The sequence below is a fragment of the Salarias fasciatus genome, assembly GCF_902148845.1.
Source record: "Salarias fasciatus chromosome 7 unlocalized genomic scaffold, fSalaFa1.1 super_scaffold_4, whole genome shotgun sequence".
NCBI lineage: Eukaryota > Metazoa > Chordata > Actinopteri > Blenniiformes > Blenniidae > Salarias > Salarias fasciatus.
In genome coordinates this window covers 142112-160681 of record NW_021941229.1, presented here as the reverse complement: position 1 = coordinate 160681, position 18570 = coordinate 142112, and the positions used below count along the sequence as shown (strand labels likewise).

Genomic DNA, 18570 nt, shown 5'->3' with positions numbered 1-18570 from the left:
GTGGTGTAACATATCAAATCCCCTGAGGAGAGAAAACACAGCAGTGACAGGAAAGAAGCAGAATAAAAAGAGGAAGAGAGAGGAGGAGCCAGCCCAAGCTCGCAGAACTGAGAAGTCGAGAGGCAGATAGGGCTCTTCCTGAGTCGAGCTTTTTCAATCCACCCAGCTGTGGACTGGACCTGCAGCATACGCTCCCTCTTCTTAGAGCTTTCAGCCACATTTTGAGGTAAGAACCCTTAGTTTAAGTTTCTCTTGCTGCATGCTTTCACTTGTATTCCCTCCTTTGTGCGGTGCAGGCCTAGCAGTCGTTTTTTTTAGTTGTTGCGCATCAAAAATCATCTTCTTAAAATGATGTTCTTTTAAGATATTCACACCTACTTGCAGGCATGTTTCTCTAGGTTTTCTCAGACTCCGTTTGTTTGCATTACTCACAAAATGAAGTCCTACAAAGAAAAAACTAAGGGGAAAAAAAAGGTCCCAGAGGTGCTCAGCATGTTTAAAATGTGTGGAATGCAACCTGGAGTTTCAGGTCTGTGCATGCGAAAAGACATGAAAGAGGCAGATAAGAAGCCGATATAGTTTTTATTCTTTTCTCCTCCAGAGTTCCTCTGAATTCTTTAGTGATGAACTAAAAGGGGCTTGGACACTCGACTTCTTTACCTTCTGCAGGAATGAGTACAGACCAATAAGAAAGTGCTCAGTTTTCACTGGAAACAGAAGTGGGAAGAGAAAAAGTCTTGACTCAAGGTTGAACAGGATGGCATGATGGTGTTAATTTGTACGGGAAGCTGTTTGCTCTCGACTCGACCTCCTCTGGGTGGAAATGATAGTTCCTCCTTTCCTGTGGAGCTGAAGAGTGACACCAGACCCTCTCCCTCTGAGCTTGCTCAAATCAACATGACCACGTCCAAGAACCCTGCAGATTAGAAACACCAACCAACTCACTCTTAAAGGTGCAAGATGTAATTTCTTATTTATTTATTTTTTAGTCACCTGAAAGAATGAAGATAGTGAAAAACTGCTAAGGTAACAAGTGAGAGGAAGACACAATGAAAAGAGCTGAAGTTAAGTAGAAACCAGCATCAGGTCTTCGCACATCATGATGTAAGTAAATTTCTGCCAGATTCCTCTCATGAAGGTGTAGCTGAGGCGGAGGCACCAGGAGGAGCCTTGATTTGGCTGCATCACTGGTGGATTGTGTTGAGCTGGAGGCAGCAGCAGCAGATGTGGCCGATGGTCCAGGAGGGATTTAGAATCAACAGTGTGTCTGAAAAGAGTGTGTGTATCTGAGTTTCTAATAATAAAAACACATGATTCAAAGAATAAAATAAAATGATGAGATGATTAGTTGATTGATTAATTAATGATGAGCCTTAACAACTAGACTCACAACTATCAGATATGGGTGGAAAAGTGACAGCAGGGCCAACGTTAGCTAAGCAGACAGGAATTTTATGTTTAAAATAAAAAGGATGAAAGGTAACCACCTGCTAATTTCAGCAGGTAACCACCTGCTGAAATTATCCAATGTAAATTTCCCTGAGGAATGTAAGGTGGGAGGACCAGTAGTTATCTACATAATCTATATTTTCTATAACAACAAGCCCCTCCGCATTATTGACTGGCATGAAAACAGTATCTTGCTCACTATTTATTGATTTGTGATTAGCAGCTTAAACAGGTTGCTATCACGTTCTGCAACAGACAAATAATTTCATGTAACTTTACCCTTGTTGTTCTCTCATTTCTCCTCGTTTTCTTGTTTTTTCTTCCCCAGACAGTTCTGGTTGTTTTGACATCTGTTGATATTTTGATGGGGGGACGTCCAGAAACGATCATGGAGTGAATCAGGGAGGGACAAGGAGGTGGCAGCGACTCAGTAAATAATGTTGTAAACTACTGTTATCATTTAATAGTCTTTGCTTTTTAGTACAACTACTTATAAAAATAGTGAAAGTTAGACCTTTTTTCTTTCCCATTTGTGTTGATGACGCATGGACAGCGCCCTTAGCATTTGCCAATACTGCCTATGCCCCAGGCCGTCTCCAGTTATCAATGTGTAAAAGAGTTTGCCAATGTGAGCCACGATCTTCAAAAGTTAGACAACTTTTCTAATTAGGTTTTTAAATGTGTAAAAAACCTGCTACTCTGCATTACAATTTGTACATGTGATAAGAGTTGTCGGTATGTTCACAGAGTTGTAAATGCGCACAAAGACATTCAAAGTTGAGAATTGTTCATATTCAGCTTCAAGTTCTGAAAACACAGACAACTCACTAGATACGAGTCCAGTAGTTCACAATTGGCTGTTTTTTTTAACACGTGACTTTTGCTAAACTTCTACCATAGCTGTAATGAGAGAGGGTATTGGTTCCCTGAGCTCAGGCTGACAGAACCATTCAGGCTGACTGCATCCTGCTTTCAGACACACAACTCTAAATACGCATTGACAAATAGCTTTGCTACAAAAATACCGCGATAGTCCTGTGCTCCTGATGAGAGTCCTGTGGTCCTGGTGGGAGTTCTGTTCTGTGATCCCGATGAGAGTCCTGTTCTTTGGTCCCAGTGGGAGTTCTTTTCCTCCGTCTGTGTGTTGGTGCCAGTGACTGTGAGTGTGTGTGTTCATGGCCAGATCTTGGCGATCAGTCATGATGCTTCATGTCGCTGTAACATCGCGGCGCGTGGTCAGCACATCGGAAGTTCTCACGTTCGTGATCAAACCCTACCGCCTCCACAACCTTCACCTGCCAACCACCACGCATCCAGCCTCCGGAGCAGCTCTCTCCATTCATGTGTCCACTGCTTTCACAGCCACATTTTCACCCTCCTTCCTGTATGAAAAAAGTCTCAGCAGGAACAAAAGAACAGAGAATCACCACACATGTCCTCACAGGCTCAGAAAAACAATTCTCACCTCTTGTTGTGTGTGTGTGTGTGTGTGTGTGTGTGTGTGTGTGTGTGTGTGTGTGTGTGTGTGTGTGCGTTCTTGTATTTCTATCCTTGTCGGGGCCAAATGTCCCCACAAGGATAGCAAAACGTGGAACGACGTGCCTTGTGGGGACCTTTTTCCGGTCCTAAGTAGGAGAAACAGTGTTTTCTTGACCATGTTGTTGTTACTGAAAAAAGTAAAAGTGCAAAAACATTTCTTTAGGGTTAGGCTTTGTTGTGGTGTGGGTTAGGGTTAGGGTAAGGGTCAGGGTTAGGGGCTAGACATGAATGGGAGTCAATGGACGGTCCCCACGAGGATAGAAATACAAGACTGTGTGTGTGTGTGTGTGTGTGTGTGTGTGTGTGTGTGTGTGTGTGTGTGTGTGTGTGTGTGTGTGTGTGTGTGTGTGTGTCACAGGATCGGAATTCTGGATCAGAACGATGGGGTACCTGCAGGAATTTCCTAACTAAACAAAGAGAAAAACAAAAACACATTAGTATATAATTTTTCTATTAAACAATATTAAACAATATACCTCACATCATCAGCTCATGAGGCTGTGTGTGTGTGATGCAGTTTCTCTGGCCTGTTTAGTTGTTTTATGATCAGTTGTCCTTGGCTCCTCAACTAACAAGGGGGTAGCTGTTTGTTTTACAGTTCGCTTTGGAGAGGTCTGAAATAAAGAAAACTCTCTCAAACTGAATTTTCTTTTATGTCCTGATCCCAAGTATTTGAACTCCTTGTTCTGTTTGTTCTTTGAACACAGTTGCATATGTGGTTATTCGAGCATGCTCATTGGCATATCGTGTCAATAGCACAGATTGTAGAACATGTACTGCAGCGTAGGTCTTACAATATACTGAGAGAGATGGTGAATACTCAGTGGCGGACCGTGCATTTCACACTAAGGCCTTCAGAACAGATCCGCCTGAACCAATCCACCTCTCAATAACTATTTTGTCTACAAAAAAAAATCTTGTTATGCAGATATGCACATAAAGAGTTGTTGCACAGCAGATAGATACTTGTGCAGCCAGAATAAATGCCTTTGCTGAAGTGCACAAGTCTCCTACTACATCTGTGCACATACAATGAGCATCAACTTAATAAAACAGCAATATTATTTAGGAAAAGAGGAACATTTTACTCACCAAAATCCCGATTATTTGAAAACAAAATCCATCCTCCTTTCCTTCCTCAAAAAGAGTTCAACTGCTCTGTCATATAGATTATCCAGCGTTTCAGTTCCATAAAGCCAGGGCTGAAAGTCCAGCTGCCCTGTGGGATTTCTGGCATAAGTTTTATTTCTCTTCAGGTCTTCTTCTTCTTCTTTGGAATAATTGAGGTAGGCGACCAACAACTTAGGTGCATAGCGCCACCTAATGTATCTCTTGGTGAATGTAAATCAGAGGGCCTGGATCTGCTGTTGTTAGTGTAGCTAGCTAGAAGGCGCTGAGTCGCCAACTCGAAATCTGATTGGTTGAAGCAGCTGTCTGATTGACGCTTCACTTTACTTCACTGCGCCATCAGGAACGGATAGCGAAGGCCTCGGGCAGATTTCTTTGACCCTAGCAACAGATGATGCCTGAAATCTGATTGGTTAAATGATTTAATATGAAAAAAACATGTCTGGAAGCAGCGCAACCACGGGAAAACTATGAAAGGAACTGGAACATACCGTCTGGAATCATTTATTAATTATTTATGGACAAAATATAATTTACATCAGTCTGTAATTCAGATAATTTTTAGGCCAGCAGAGAAGGCTTTGCAGGCCCTGACGGCCCACCACTGTGAATACTGGAGGGTTGGATCAGCAGCCTCCCCTCTGACCTGCCACCTTAGAGTGGTGGAGGAGTTTGAGTGCCCGAGTGATCTCAGGAGCTCTGTTGTCGGCGGCTGGTAGGCTCTTCTATGGCAAACAGGTCCTGGGTGACGGGCCAGATTAAGAGCAGGTCAATAACCCCTATGAGACAGATTAAATCAAAGACTGTGACGTCACCCGGTATGGCGCAGCTGGGGCCCCACCCTGGAGCCAGGCCTGGGGTTTGGGCTCGCAAGCGAGCACCTGGTGGCCAAGCCTTTGCCTGCGGGGCCTGGCTGGGCTCAGGACAAAGGGACTGTCACCTTGTTGGGGGGGAAGGAGCCCGAGCTTGTGAGGGAGGTTGAGAGGTACCGGCTAGATATAGTCGGGCTCACCTCCACACATAGCCTGGGCTCTGGAACCCAACCTCTGGAGAAGGGCTGGACTCTCCACTTCTCTGGCGTTGCCCGTGGTGAGAGGCGGCGGGCTGGAGTGGGTTTGCTGATAGCCCCACAGCTCAGAGCCAGGTGTTGGAGTTCTCCCCAGTGAACCAGAGGGTCTGGTCCCTGGTCCTCCAGGTCGGGGACAGGTGCCTCACTGTTGTCTCGGCTTACGGGCCGAACAGCAGTGCAGAGTACCCGGCCTTCTTGGAGTCCCTGGGAGGGGTGCTGGACAGTGCTCCGACTGGGGACTCCATGGTTCTACTGGGGGACTTCAACGCCCACGTGGGCAGCGACAGTGAGACCTGGACGGGGGTGATTGGATCGCACGGCCTCCCCGATCTGAACCTGAGTGGTGTTCTGTTATTGGACTTCTGTGCTAGTCACAGTCACAGCCACAGCCACACCCCTGTGCTCGAACACCATATTGGAGCACAGGGGGGTCCATAAGTGCACTTGGCACCAGGACACCCTAGGTCGGAGGTCGATGATCGACTTTGTTGTCGTGTCATCTGACCTCTGACCTCGTGTTTTGGACACTCGGGTGAAGAGAGGAGCAGAGCTGTGGACCGATCTCCACCTGGTGGTGAGTTGGATTGGCTGGCGGAGGAGGAAACCGGGTTGTGAGGGTCTGCTGGGAACATCTGGTGGAACCCTCTGTCAGCAGGGTTTTCAACTCCCACCTCCTGAAGAGCTTCTCTCATGTCCCGAGGGATGCGGAGGACATTTAGTCTAAGTGGACCATGGCGGCAACCCCCGAACCCGGTGGTGGAGACCGGAAGTAAGGGCGGCCGTCTAGCTGAAGAAGGAGTCCTATCGATTCTTGTTGGCTCGTGGGACTCCAGAAGCAGCTGACAGGTACTGGCAGACCAAGAGAACTGCAGCCCGAGTGGTTGTGGAGGCAAAAACCGCCCGGCGCCTCAGGAGGGGAAAGCAGGTCTCAACCAACACTGTTTACAGACACAAAAATGTGATGAAAACACAAAATAACTGTCGAAAAAAAACCCTGATAAAATATTCATTGAAAAACATCAAGATAAACATGCAAAATCACTATGAAAATGAAAATCCCAAAAACTGACAAAACATGATAAAAAGCATGACTGCTGTTATGGCGTGTGAGACAGAAGCTCAGGTGCAGATGGGTACCAGACATGGGTTGTAGGGCTTTATCAGGTTTATTGAACAGATGGCAAGTAAATCAAGTCTGAGATCTGGGTCTGAGGGCCGGGTCACTGACTCTTACAGCCAGGCGGGGGGACAGGTGCTGCTTCTCCGGCAGCCGAGAGGCAGAGATACGGTGCGGAAGCTGAGTGATGGGAAACCGAGTTCCAGGGTAGCCAGGTGAGCCGGTGGCAGGCAAGGGACTGACAGAGGTGGTCCAGGTGAGGGAGTTCAACGGGCCAGCATCGGAGAGTGCAGCCAGCTTAAATAGACAGAGGAGCAGATGGAACAGATGAGGCCACACTCCGAACAGGTGGCTCCAATTAGCTGATTGAACTGCCAACACCACCGCCTGCTCGGCTGCAGACAGAAGGGGAGAGGAAAACAGCAAAGCAGACCCGCTCCATGGTGGCTGAGGCGCGGGCATGTCAACTGCAAAGTGTGCTATGTTGCCCATTTGAATTTCTTGTGAGGTGACTAACCACTGCTCCTCCAACTTCCTTTTAGCAGCTAAATGGAAGGTAGAAAAACTAAAATTTTACTTCTCTGGAGTTTCGCCTGCAGCCTTTTGGTGCAGCAGAAACCTGGGGTTTTAACCTGTTCACATTTTTGTGTGTGCAGATGAGTGACCAGGACAGCAGCAGTTCCACCTCACAGACGGAGGGTGAGCTGGAGGAGGAGCCTCAGGAGCCACGACGGAATGACGGCCCCTCCCCAAACCAGCCCCTCAGCCTGTCCAGCTTCTCATCGTCACTGCGTGCCGTCATCCGCATCAAGCAGAAGTACCAGGCCATGAAGAAGCGCCGCCAGGAACTGGCCTCGGTGCTGGGAGGGGCGGGCTCTCTAGCGGGGGCCCCAATACGTACCAGCCCCAAAATCTTCACCTTTGATGGGCTCGGCTCCAACGCCCAGCTGGCCCTATCATCTGGACCCCAAAGGAAGAGGAGGAGGAGGAGGAAGCGAGTGCTGTTCCCCAATAGAGGAAGGTGCAGGAGGTCGCCAAGGCAGGAGCACAGCCGGGCGCAGTACTGTCTCTACCTGCTGCTTGCCATCGTCTTCGTACAGGTAAACCTTCATCCAGTTAAGGCTTTAAAACCTTCATTAGTAAACCTTCATTTAGGTAAATTTTTTAAAATGATGCAAACCGTCAGTTGGGTTAACGGAGTCCTGTTATGTTTTTCTGAGCCTGCCAAACACAGAAATCCAAAACAACTCAACTTCACGTGACCATGTGTCTCCCAACATTGGCAACTCTGTAATCACATTACCCCAGACTTGGCATAACAGCATGTTCATTATGACCAGAAAAGTCGATTTTTCAGGGTAGGTCTCCTCAACATTTATCCAGGTAAAAATTTGATTAAAGGGGTTCTATCATGACCTTTTGAATTTGAAATTTAAAGTCCTTTATTTGCCCCACAGGGGGAAACTGCAGTGTTCCAGCAGCACAGAGAAAAGAAATATAAATAGGATAGAAATGTGAAAATTTACAAAGCCCAACCATACACAGAAAAATTAAATATAATTAAAATATAAATTTTGGACAGATATAATTAAATAACAGATATAAATTAAATATAATTTACATACAAATGCAAGATATAATTAAATAAATAACAGATAGATACAATATAACAAAAAAATGTGACAAACACAAAAGGAGTGTCACAGAGCTGAATGGATGATGGATCATCAACATGATAAATTAAGGTGATGATTGTCTTGACATTTTGGAGTGTGTGTGGTGTGTGTTTGGTCGAGGTGGAGCAATGCTGGTTATAGAGTCTGATGGCAGCAGGGAGGAGGGACCTGTGGTAATGCTCCTTCACACACCTGGGGGGACGCAGCCTGTCCCTCACAGAGCTCTCCAGGGCCTCAGGGTGTCCTGCATGGGTGGGAGACCCTGTCCTACTGGACAGAGTACCCAGGGCCTAATGTGTAATATAATGTGATTACATTACTGCGCTGCTGTAGTTTATTTTTACCTGCATGGTGCGATGGTAACACAAATATGACACAAAACATGCATCTGTTATTACAGCTGCTTTTATTCACGCAACACCAGAAAAACACCAAAGATAAATAATTTTTATCCAAAGGGAAGCACTCCAGTCTGTTCATGTTGTTTTCCAGTATCACCGATGTGAGCTCCTGCTGGCTGCTCCAGGTATGCTGCAGGTCTGAATGCTCCGCCGGACCGCCGTCAGAACCGCGCTTCGTTTTGCTGAAAAGCACAGAAACAAGAACAGCTTTTAATAAATATTCTCTACATCCATAAGCATATGGACAAATGCTGTACTGTGTGGTCATGAGATGGTACTGTAAACAAATCTTACCAGGTCGGGTGTGGTCTGGTCTGGGAAGACGCCAATTCAGACGTCCTGCAGGACGGGACCGGTCGGCTGCAGGACGGGACCGGGACCGGTCAGCTGCAGGACGGGACCGGTCGGCTGCAGGACGGGACCGGTCGGCTGCAGGACGGGACCAGAAGGCATCTCAGAGTTTGGATCATTTCTAGCTTCATGTTCACAGCAGGCTGACAGCTCCAGGATACGGAGTCATCAGGAGCTGCTTCACCTCCTGACCCACCAAGGTTCACCTGAACTACTGCTGCAAACCACAGCACCAGGAGGCCCTGGTCTCCTTCTCAGACCACCGCTTATTCTTCAAATCCGTTTCTTGGCTAAATTAAACTAAATTCAACCCTGCTCCACCATCGCTTTCTGATTTTTAAAAAAAAAAAAAAAAAAAAAGTGTTTTGCCAGAGGAGACATAACCCCGGCCCCCAGGGCCTGACGTGGTCAATACGTGGCCGGACCCTGATCTGGGTGATCTGGCCCAGCACAGAAGTGGTGTCTCGAAAGCTCCGGTTTTTGGGCCTGGGCCGCGGCTGGTGTGAACGCAAAATCCGGTTCAAAGCTGGGGGCCGGCCCCTGATTCGGCAGACTTACAGGCCTGTGCCCTCACAAAGTGACGACCTAACAAACAGATCAGTTTGTGAGGTAGTCCGGGGTCGAGCCCCAGAGGTGGTGATCCCCTCTGACCTTCAGCTGGTCCCTCAGGAGAGCCGGCTGGATCCTGTTGAAAGCGCTGGAGAAATCAAAGAACATGATCCTTGCAGTGCTGTCAAGCTGCTCCAGGTGGGACAGAGCTCTGTCCAGGAGGAAGACGACAGCATCCTCCACCCCGATGCCAGGCTGGTAGGCCAACTGCAGCGGGTCCATTGATGAGCTCGCTATAGGGCGGAGATGAGCGAGGACCAGCCTCTCCCAGAGTCTTCATCGGATGAAGGACCACCCTCTCCAGAGTCTTCATCAGATGAGACGTCGGCGCCACTGGCCTGTAGCTCTTGAAGTCCTTGGGGTGAGATGTTTTGGGCACTGGTACCACGCAGGACGTCTTCAACAGCTGTTGAGAGCTGTTGAGAGAAGCCTGGAGCTGATACCATCCAGATCTGCTGCTTTTTGTCTTCATCTTCCTGAGCTCATTCCTCACCTGGGAGGGTGTGAGGGAAAGGCTGGAGGTGGGGGTGAGGGGGTGGGTACTTGGTGGGAGAGCTGGACCTTTGTTAGGGGGAGCAGTAGGGAGTCCTTGTGTGCTGGAGGTAGAGACAGGAGAGGTGTTGATGGAGGAGGGGGGGGCAGTAACCAGGCGGTGCAGACAATGCAGGCTGCAGCTGGGTTGTTTGCGTTGTTGGAGGGACAGGAGCCTGATCAAACCTGTTGAAGAAATGAGATCATTGACCCATCAGGTCATGGTCTCCTGCAGCCTTAGAGCCTGGAATGTACACAGACTGGAGATGAACCATGTTGTGATCTCCTTTCCCCAGAGGAGGCAGTGGTGAGGAGATGTAAGCGTCCTTGATGTTTGCAAAAAATAAAGCCAGTGTTTTCTTTCCTCTGGTGCAGCAGGCGACATATTGTTTAAGCCCAGTAATAACACTTCATCCTCATTCACTGCTACGCTGACGACATACAACTCTACATCTCCACCACATCCATACACCCCAACATCCCCCCCCCCCCCCCCCCCCCCCCCTCACCCAGCGCCTCACAGACATCAAAACATGGATGAATGACAACTTTCTCAAACTAAACAGTGACAAAACAGACATCATCATCATCGGTCCTCACAACATCACCAAATCCGCACAACATTTCACCTTAAACTTTGAGAACTCCACACTCACTCCATCCCTGCTGATCCGCAACCTCGGTGTTCTCCTGGACCCGCTCTGTCATTCCACCCCCACATCAAACACAGAACCCGGACTGCATTCCTCCACCTCAGAAACAGAGCTGGACTCCGCCCATCACTCTCCTTCTCTGCTGCTGAAACTTTAATCCAGGCTTTCATCACTATGACTGCGATAAAATCTCGTGGTCCACGGTATCAAAGGTTGCAGTGATATCTAAAAGCACCAGGCAGCTGACTGACCAGAGTCCGTAAATAAATGAAATAGAAGTTGTGCTTCAGGTTTATTGTACTCTATTGTGTTGGGATTATATTTGATGGTGGACCACATTAAATCTTCATGTCGACCTCCTGGAGACCAGATGCTGCTCTAGCAAAGAGCCATAAAACACAGACCCCCACACGCCCCAGCAGGGGTCCATGACCCTCAGGTCCCTCAGGTCACAGGAGACGGTCTTGACCATAGATATCTTATAGAACACTAGATGCCTTACGGCAGAGTCCACGACGTCCGCAGAGGGCGGCCATCTTAGTACGGGAAAGCTGTAGAGTTTCTGTAGAACGCAATGTAAGGTTGGTGATCTGTGCAGATGTTTATACTCTTATTTCACTGAAATATTTCAATGGAACATCTTAAAGCACTATAAGGTAATTGCTGTTGTGACTCTGAGTTATATAAAAATTGATTGATCAAGAGATTCACTCAGTTGCCTTTTATTCTTTCACTTAATTATACGAGGGGGTACCCAAAAAAAAAACGGAATTTGGTCAGAAAACAATAATAATAATGAGTTCCGACTTCTGGCCGTCAGATGTGCTGCAGGTAAGCCTCATGCACATCTGTGAGAAATTTGAGCTCCGAGAGTTACACTGACGCCTGTCAGGAGCTATTTATAGTAACAGAGTGCAGAGGAGGTCTGCGATTTTTTCCAAAATGGCGACATTGACGGGGAAGCCAGAGCAGCGCGTAAACATTAAATTCTGCTTTCTGCTGGGAAAAAACAGCAGCAGAAACACTCAGCTTGTTGCAGCAAGCCTACAAGGATGGTGCTCTGGCGAAGAATCAGGTCCATGAGTGGTTCGGGTGGTTTAAAAAGGGCCAGATGTCGGCGCGTCAGGTGCGCTCAGCCGTAAAAACAATGCTGAGCTGCTTTTCCGCTGTCCAGGGTATCGTCCACAGCAAGTTTGTCCCTCCAGGTCAGACTGTAAACCAGGACTACTACATGGAAGTCCTCAGACGGCTCCGTGAGGAGGAAGCGGCCCGCGGAGTGGCGGAGTGGAGCCCGGTTGATCCACCACGACAGTGCGCCAGCGGACACGGCGCTGCGCGTCACGCAGTTTCTGGTGAAGAATAAGATGAATCTCCTCTCCCATCCGCCTTATTCGCCAGATGTAGCCTCGAGTGACTTTTTCTTGTTCCCCAAGCTGAAGAAAGAGCTGAAGGGACAGCGGTTTGCAGATGTGGAGGAGGTGACAGAAAAATCGCAGCCGGCAAAAAATGGCACTTTTACGCGCGGGTCTGACGACGCATTGGTGAAGCGGGAGACACGGCTGGAGCGCTGCATGAATGCAGATGGGGATTATTTTGAAGGCGACGGTGGTGTTTTATTTTGAAATGTCATAAATAAAAAGTTATAATCAAATTCCGGTTTTTTTTGGGTACACCCTCGTATTGTCCCATGATTTGACTCTAAACTTTCTGAGCTCCTTTTATAAATTTTTGCAATGCCTAATTCAATATTTTTTAACAGTGTGTTTTCTGGTGCACTATTTCATGTTTAAATAATCTGTGGGGGGACTTTATACATTCACAATATTTTTATTTATTTATTTATTTGATAGGGACAATTGCAGACAGACATAGTTGCAAAACAATGTTTGCTGTTGATGTGGTGCATAAGAGTTTATAGCCAAAGCTAATTTACAACTCCCGTCCCTAGACGGATTTAATAATGTGGAAGGTTACTGTTTAATGTTATATATTAACAAATATAATATATACAATGAGGTTCACGAGATTTAAGTATTTCTGAAGTTTCAGGTGGGTAAATAGTTTATCTTCAGCCTCCACTGCAGCCCTGCCACGTCTTACAATATTTTCATACAAAACTAAAAATATGGACATATATGGTTTGTCTAAATTATTCATAAGTGCTATAAATATATCTGTGTCAGGATTTGAACGTGGAGCCTAATATGAAGAATATTATGAATATTCAGGATATGATATATATTTATATTTAGGGCATGCCATGCTCATCAAACATCTGTCATGTCATTAACAGAGATTTGATGTTTATTACAAATAAAGGTGTCCCCGACTAAGAATTTCCATAGTCGAATCTGATTCGTCCGATCCTGCCAATCGTCGACTGATAGTCGAATCTATCATCTTGTTTGGCGGAGCGGGGGGGCTGCGGAGCGTGGCTACACGGGGCGTCGCAGCAGCGCAGCACAGTGCAGAGCGGCGCTCACACGGCACACGGAGCGTCGGGGCGCCTATGCCTACAGCCGGCCCTGATTGCACTAATATATACATACATACATACATATATATATATATATATGTGTGTGTGTGTGTGTGTGTGTGTGTGTGTGTATATATATGTATGTATGTGTATATATATGTGTGTATATATATATATATATATATATATATATATATATATATTAAAAAAAACAAAACAGCGCAGGCAGGTAAAACAACACTTATTTTTTTCCTACACACCGAAACACAGACTGGAACAAAGTGCCGTAACTCTAAACATCAAACAAATGAAGTTCAAATGACCAGAACCAAACCCACTTCTAAGAAACGGGCTAAAGCATGTCATTTATTGTTATATAAGCTCTGCAGATAAGCTCAAATTTTTTGGCTAAACAATTTCTCACATTATCTGCTCAAATTAAATGAAATAGGCTTAATTGCACTGTGTCGGTCCGTTTCGCAGCGCAACATCAACAACAATACAAGATTCTGGTGTTGGCGTTTATGGCTACTAATGGTTACATCTCAGAGCTGTTGCAAATTTATCAACCTGCCAGGACTCTACGCTCGTCATGCCACACCTCCTTGATTGTCCCCAGGGCGAGATATAGAAAGTTTGGTGACCGCTCTTTTGCTGTTCTTGGCCCGAAGCTCTGGAACTCTCTTCCTCTGCATTTAAAGTCTATCACTGCACTTAATGTTTTTAAATGTCATCTGAAAACGCACCTTTTTCGTTTAGCGTGTGATGTTTAGCCCCTTTTAGTACTTTGTTTCTTAAAGTGTTTTTACTTATTTATTTTGTTTTACTCTGTTAAGCGCCTTGTGCTCCGTTTGGCAGTTGGAAGGCGCTTTAGAAATAAAATTTGATTGATTGATTGAACATCCATGCAAAAACAAACACTAAATTAAATAGAATTAGCCTTTTAGATAAATAAAAATAATGATATAATAATTAACCTAAAATATTACAATTAAACGAAATAAAAGTCAGCATTAAAAATGAGAATTGAGTAACAGAACCGTCTTTTATTAGCTCAATTATCTGGCTACTTACCCGTTTAAGGTGGAAAGCCATGTTGTGAAGTGATATGAAAGGACACAACTTGCATTTGACTTTTTTTGGATCATTTTTGACTTGGTCTGAATTTTTTTTTTTTTTTTCGACATTGTGAGCCTTTTAAAGTTCAGCCAAATCACCACCGAGATGCTGCTCTGTGACGGAGCTCTGCGCAAAATCGGATTGTGCCACTCACCATGGTGGTTCATTCACAAACACTAAATAAATAGAATATTGAATAAAAGTACAAGTACATTTATCCACAGTGTATTTGATAGGCTAACATGTATATCAAATAGGATTTATATCATGTTTATTTGGAAAAAAACAAGCAATTCTATGTGAAATCAGTCATGTGTAAAGGGCTATACAAATAAAATTTGATTTGATTTTGATTTGATTCAGCACCCCCATACAGCTGGAATGGAATGGTCCTCGTTTCATAACCACATTTTGTGATGTTTCGACTGTATGATTGCCAGTTGAATCAGTCCCCTTTGAACGAATCGTCGAATTGTTGAATATTTGAGGACAGCCCTACTTACAAACCAAACTGTTTGAAAATCGGTTAAAATTTGAGCAAGTTATAGCTTGTTAAACAGTTCATGTCTCATCAACACAATGTAATGAGCGAGCCAGATTCCTGTACAAAGATGGCCGACCTCTGCAGACGACCGACTTCATTGGCCAGCAGCGTGACGAGGTGCTCTATAAGATATCTATGGTCTTGACATCCGAGCTGTACCCTCCCACGGTGGATTACAGTCAGGTCGGCACCAATCCAAGTCGGCCCTGGCCAACTTGGCACCGCCCCCGGGATACAGTCAAGTCGGCATCAAGCCAAGTCGGCCTCGCTTTGGGGGGGGGGGGGGCTCTCAAGTGGCCGAGTTGGTCAGTGCCGACTTGACTATAAGCTGCTTACCAACTCGGCCAAAAGCCTCTTTTTTTTATTTTAAATCACGATGGCTGTGGCACGACGGCCTCTTTTGTTTTTTTTAATCACGATGCCGGCTGCGGCGCGACGATTTGCACAGTTTTTTTCATGCACCACTTCTCCTCACGTAGCAGGTGGGGGACTGGAGGACAAACTGTGTGATGATGGTGACTGACAGGTCAGAGGTGGAGAATGGACCTGGAGCTTCATGTTTGACTTTCTGATTGAACCGAGTAGCTTGGCCACGAGTGTGCAGTGCGAGCGGCTGTCTGGTCATGTGACCAGATGGCGTTTGATCAAACCAGTCGCCTGCATTATAATTATAACTGTGCAAATCGTCGCCCCGCAGCCGGTATCGTGATTAAAAACAACAAAAAAAAAAGAGGCCGTCGCGCCACAGCCATCGTGATTTAAAAAAAAAAAAAAAAGAGGTTTTTGGCTGAGTTGGTAAGCAGGTAAGTCGGCACCGACCAACTCGGCCACTTGAGAGCCCCCCCCCGCGAGGCCGACTTGGCTTGATGCCGACTTGACTGTATCCCGGAGGCGGTGCCGAGTTGGCCAGGGCCGACCTGGATTGGTGCCGACCGGACTGTATCCCTCGCACGGTCATACACTGACCAGAGTTTGATGTCATGGCCGGAAGTCAAACGGTAATCAAACCTAGCCAGCAAAGATTCTTCCAGGCAGTTTTCCCAGATGAATGGTCTAAGAATGCCCCCCCCCCCACCAACACACCCACACCCCACCACGCCCGTCTATCTCTCTCTCTCTTCATCTGACTCCCTCTTCCACCCATACACACCTGCTGTTCTGTTCCTCTGTTGTTTTTATTGTCTGTTGTTTCTTCGATCTTCTGGTTTTCTAATGAAACAATTTAAGAGCAGACATTTTGGTTAATAAACTGAACTCAACTGATTTTGTGTGATTTCCTGGCTGTATATATGTTTATGTGATACATTTTAGTGAAGAATAACAAGCTTCACTGAAGCTTTCTTTTTTTTTTTCAGGCCGACCTTTGGTCATTAGTTCCCAGGTCTGGGGTGGTGCCCCAGAATTCTTCATTAACAAAGAACACATTTATTACGTTAAATTTATTTACGTTAATGATTCCAAACTCCCACAGGTCACACATTTCATTTTTGGATAATTTATTATTTATAATAATTATTGATAACACCTTCATGAATCAATAATTGTGATGATTATCTTCAAGTTATCTATTACCTGTGAAAAAAGACAATTTATCCCAACTGAACTGTGCATCAAGTACTTTCATGTCTTACTGAAGTAATCTATTATGCCAGAAATATATTGTTTAGTAATTTACTGCTAGTGATCTGCAATTATTAATTAGTAAGTGATCAGTTGCTTCAATTGCATTTTTGCAAACTTACTCAAAGTAAATGACCTTTGCTAGTCTATTATTTATTAGTAGTTATTTACTACTTAAAACCAAACATAAACCCCAACAATTGCAAATAAAAAAATTGTTATGTATAAATTAGAGTTTATTTGTATTCTCACTAAGAGCATGCATCTGTGTACCAATGACAGGTATACAACGCCATCGAGAACCTGGACGACCACGTTCTCCAATACGACCTGGAAGGGCTGGAGAGGACACTGAGGCGGGAGGTGTTTGGGCAGCAGGGGGCGGTAGAGGAACTCCTGTCCCAGCTGAAGGACTACCTTTCCACCTATGTCCACAACAAGCCCCTGGTGGTGTCGCTGCACGGCCCCAGCGGTGTGGGGAAGAGCCACCTGGGCCGACTGCTGGCCGGACACTTCCGCTCAGTGGTGGGGGAGGCGCTGGTGCTCCAGTACTATGTCCTACATCACTGCCCTCTGGAGGCCGACGCCCTGCGCTGTGCCCGCGACCTCTCCATCGTCATCTCCACGATGGCGGAACAGGCCGAGGAGGAGGAGAAGATCCCGCTGTTCATCTTCGACGAGGCTGAGCACATGCATGCGGAAATCCTGGATGTGCTGCGGCAGCTACTGGCAGCTCGCCACTCCAATGAGCACCTGAATGCCATCTACCTGTTCCTCAGCAACCTGGGCCATGCCCACATCACCAAACACATGCTGCACAACTCCTCCAGCGTCTCCATGGCGATGACGGCATCTGGACGCCATACTGGCCTCGTCAAAGAGCTGACGCCGCTGCTACGCAGCATGTTGGAGGAGCTGCACCCACTGTGGAGGGAGGCGGCCATCTTGCCCCTGGGCCTCCTGGAGAAAGGTCACGTGATGGAGTGCTTCTTGGACGAGATGACCCGGGAAGGCTTCTACCCGGATCACATCAACATTGAGCGCCTAGCAGGGGAGGTCGAATACTACCCCACGGTGGGGGGACACGAATATTCCAAGACAGGCTGCAAGCAAGTGGTGGCGAAGGTCAACATGCTGTGAAACACTTCTACAACCTCATGAAGAAAAGGACAAGTAGATGATAATCAAGTAAAAATTAAAAACTTGAATTGGACGGTTTGGAGACAGAAATAAAAGTGGTGCATTCACTGACATGTGATGGCGAGGACAGCTTGAATCCTGTGAAGAGATTTTAAGTCAATAAAGTGTTCAGTTCACTTAAATCTCTTCTCCAACCTCAGGTGTGGTCTGTTCATGCAGCTTTAAATTCCTCCTTCACACACCTATTAGTGGTGAGGAAAGTGTCTGCAAGCTTCTTCAGATCTCCTGTTCCAGACATGAGCAAGGTCGGTGCTCAATAGCCCAGATATTTTACAGTGTTGAATAACCAAAAACGCTTCATTCATCTTTTTTGCACAATCATGACCTCTTCTCTTAGCTCTCAAGATTACAACCAAGGTGAGGGCCACGTAAATGGGATATTGAAGATTTGTAGCTTTAATGTTAACAGTGCCTGTTCTTAAGAATGGACACTAGGCCTTCAACGAGGACAAGCTGCACTTCATCCTCTTGGGCTGTATGGAGGGTCGGGCAGCGATCACCCGGGTCAACAACCTGATGCTCCGTATGTACGCCAAAGAGATGGTGGGCTTTGAAAAGCTCAAAGCCAAGGCTGAAGGTGCAGTACCTCCAGGAGCCGTTGTGGAGGAGACGGAGACATCCTGCCGTCTCTGGACCACCGCTGAGCGAGTGATGGACAAGTCTGCGGGGCGTGGAGATGCATCCACCCTCCTCCGCCTTCACGTCCCTTCACCTGCCCCCTCCAGCTCACACCTGCCACATCATCCTCCAGCTTCACGTGACGAATACATGAGGACGTTTTCAGGAGTTTCTGATTATTTAACTGATTGGTTTATTTCTTCAAAAAGGGTGTTGAATGAAAAAGTTTGTTTAAAAAAGGCACAGTATTTAGTGGTCTTGCCTCACAGCAAGAATGTGCTGGGTTCAAATACCGGCCGTGACTCGGGGCCTTTCTGTGTGGAGTTGGCATGTTCTCCCCATGTCTGAGTGTGTGTGGGTTCCCTCTGGGTTCTCTGGCTTCCCCCCAACCTCGCCCACAACAGCTGGGATTGGCTCCAGTCCCCCGCGACCCTGAAAAGGACAAGCAGCTTAGAAAATGGATGCCTGTT

At 46.4% G+C, this 18570-nt stretch overlaps 1 protein-coding gene across 1 annotated transcript; it reads left to right on the top strand.

Annotated features, from left to right (window-relative positions):
* The first annotated feature begins 68 nt into the window (after positions 1-68).
* Positions 69-18570, top strand: tor4aa (torsin family 4, member Aa). Its single transcript, XM_030085514.1, has 3 exons — positions 69-226; positions 6959-7402; positions 16565-18570. Exons 2-3 carry the CDS (start codon positions 6959-6961, stop codon positions 17420-17422), a joined length of 1302 nt encoding a protein of 433 aa, XP_029941374.1. The 5' UTR covers positions 69-226; the 3' UTR covers positions 17423-18570.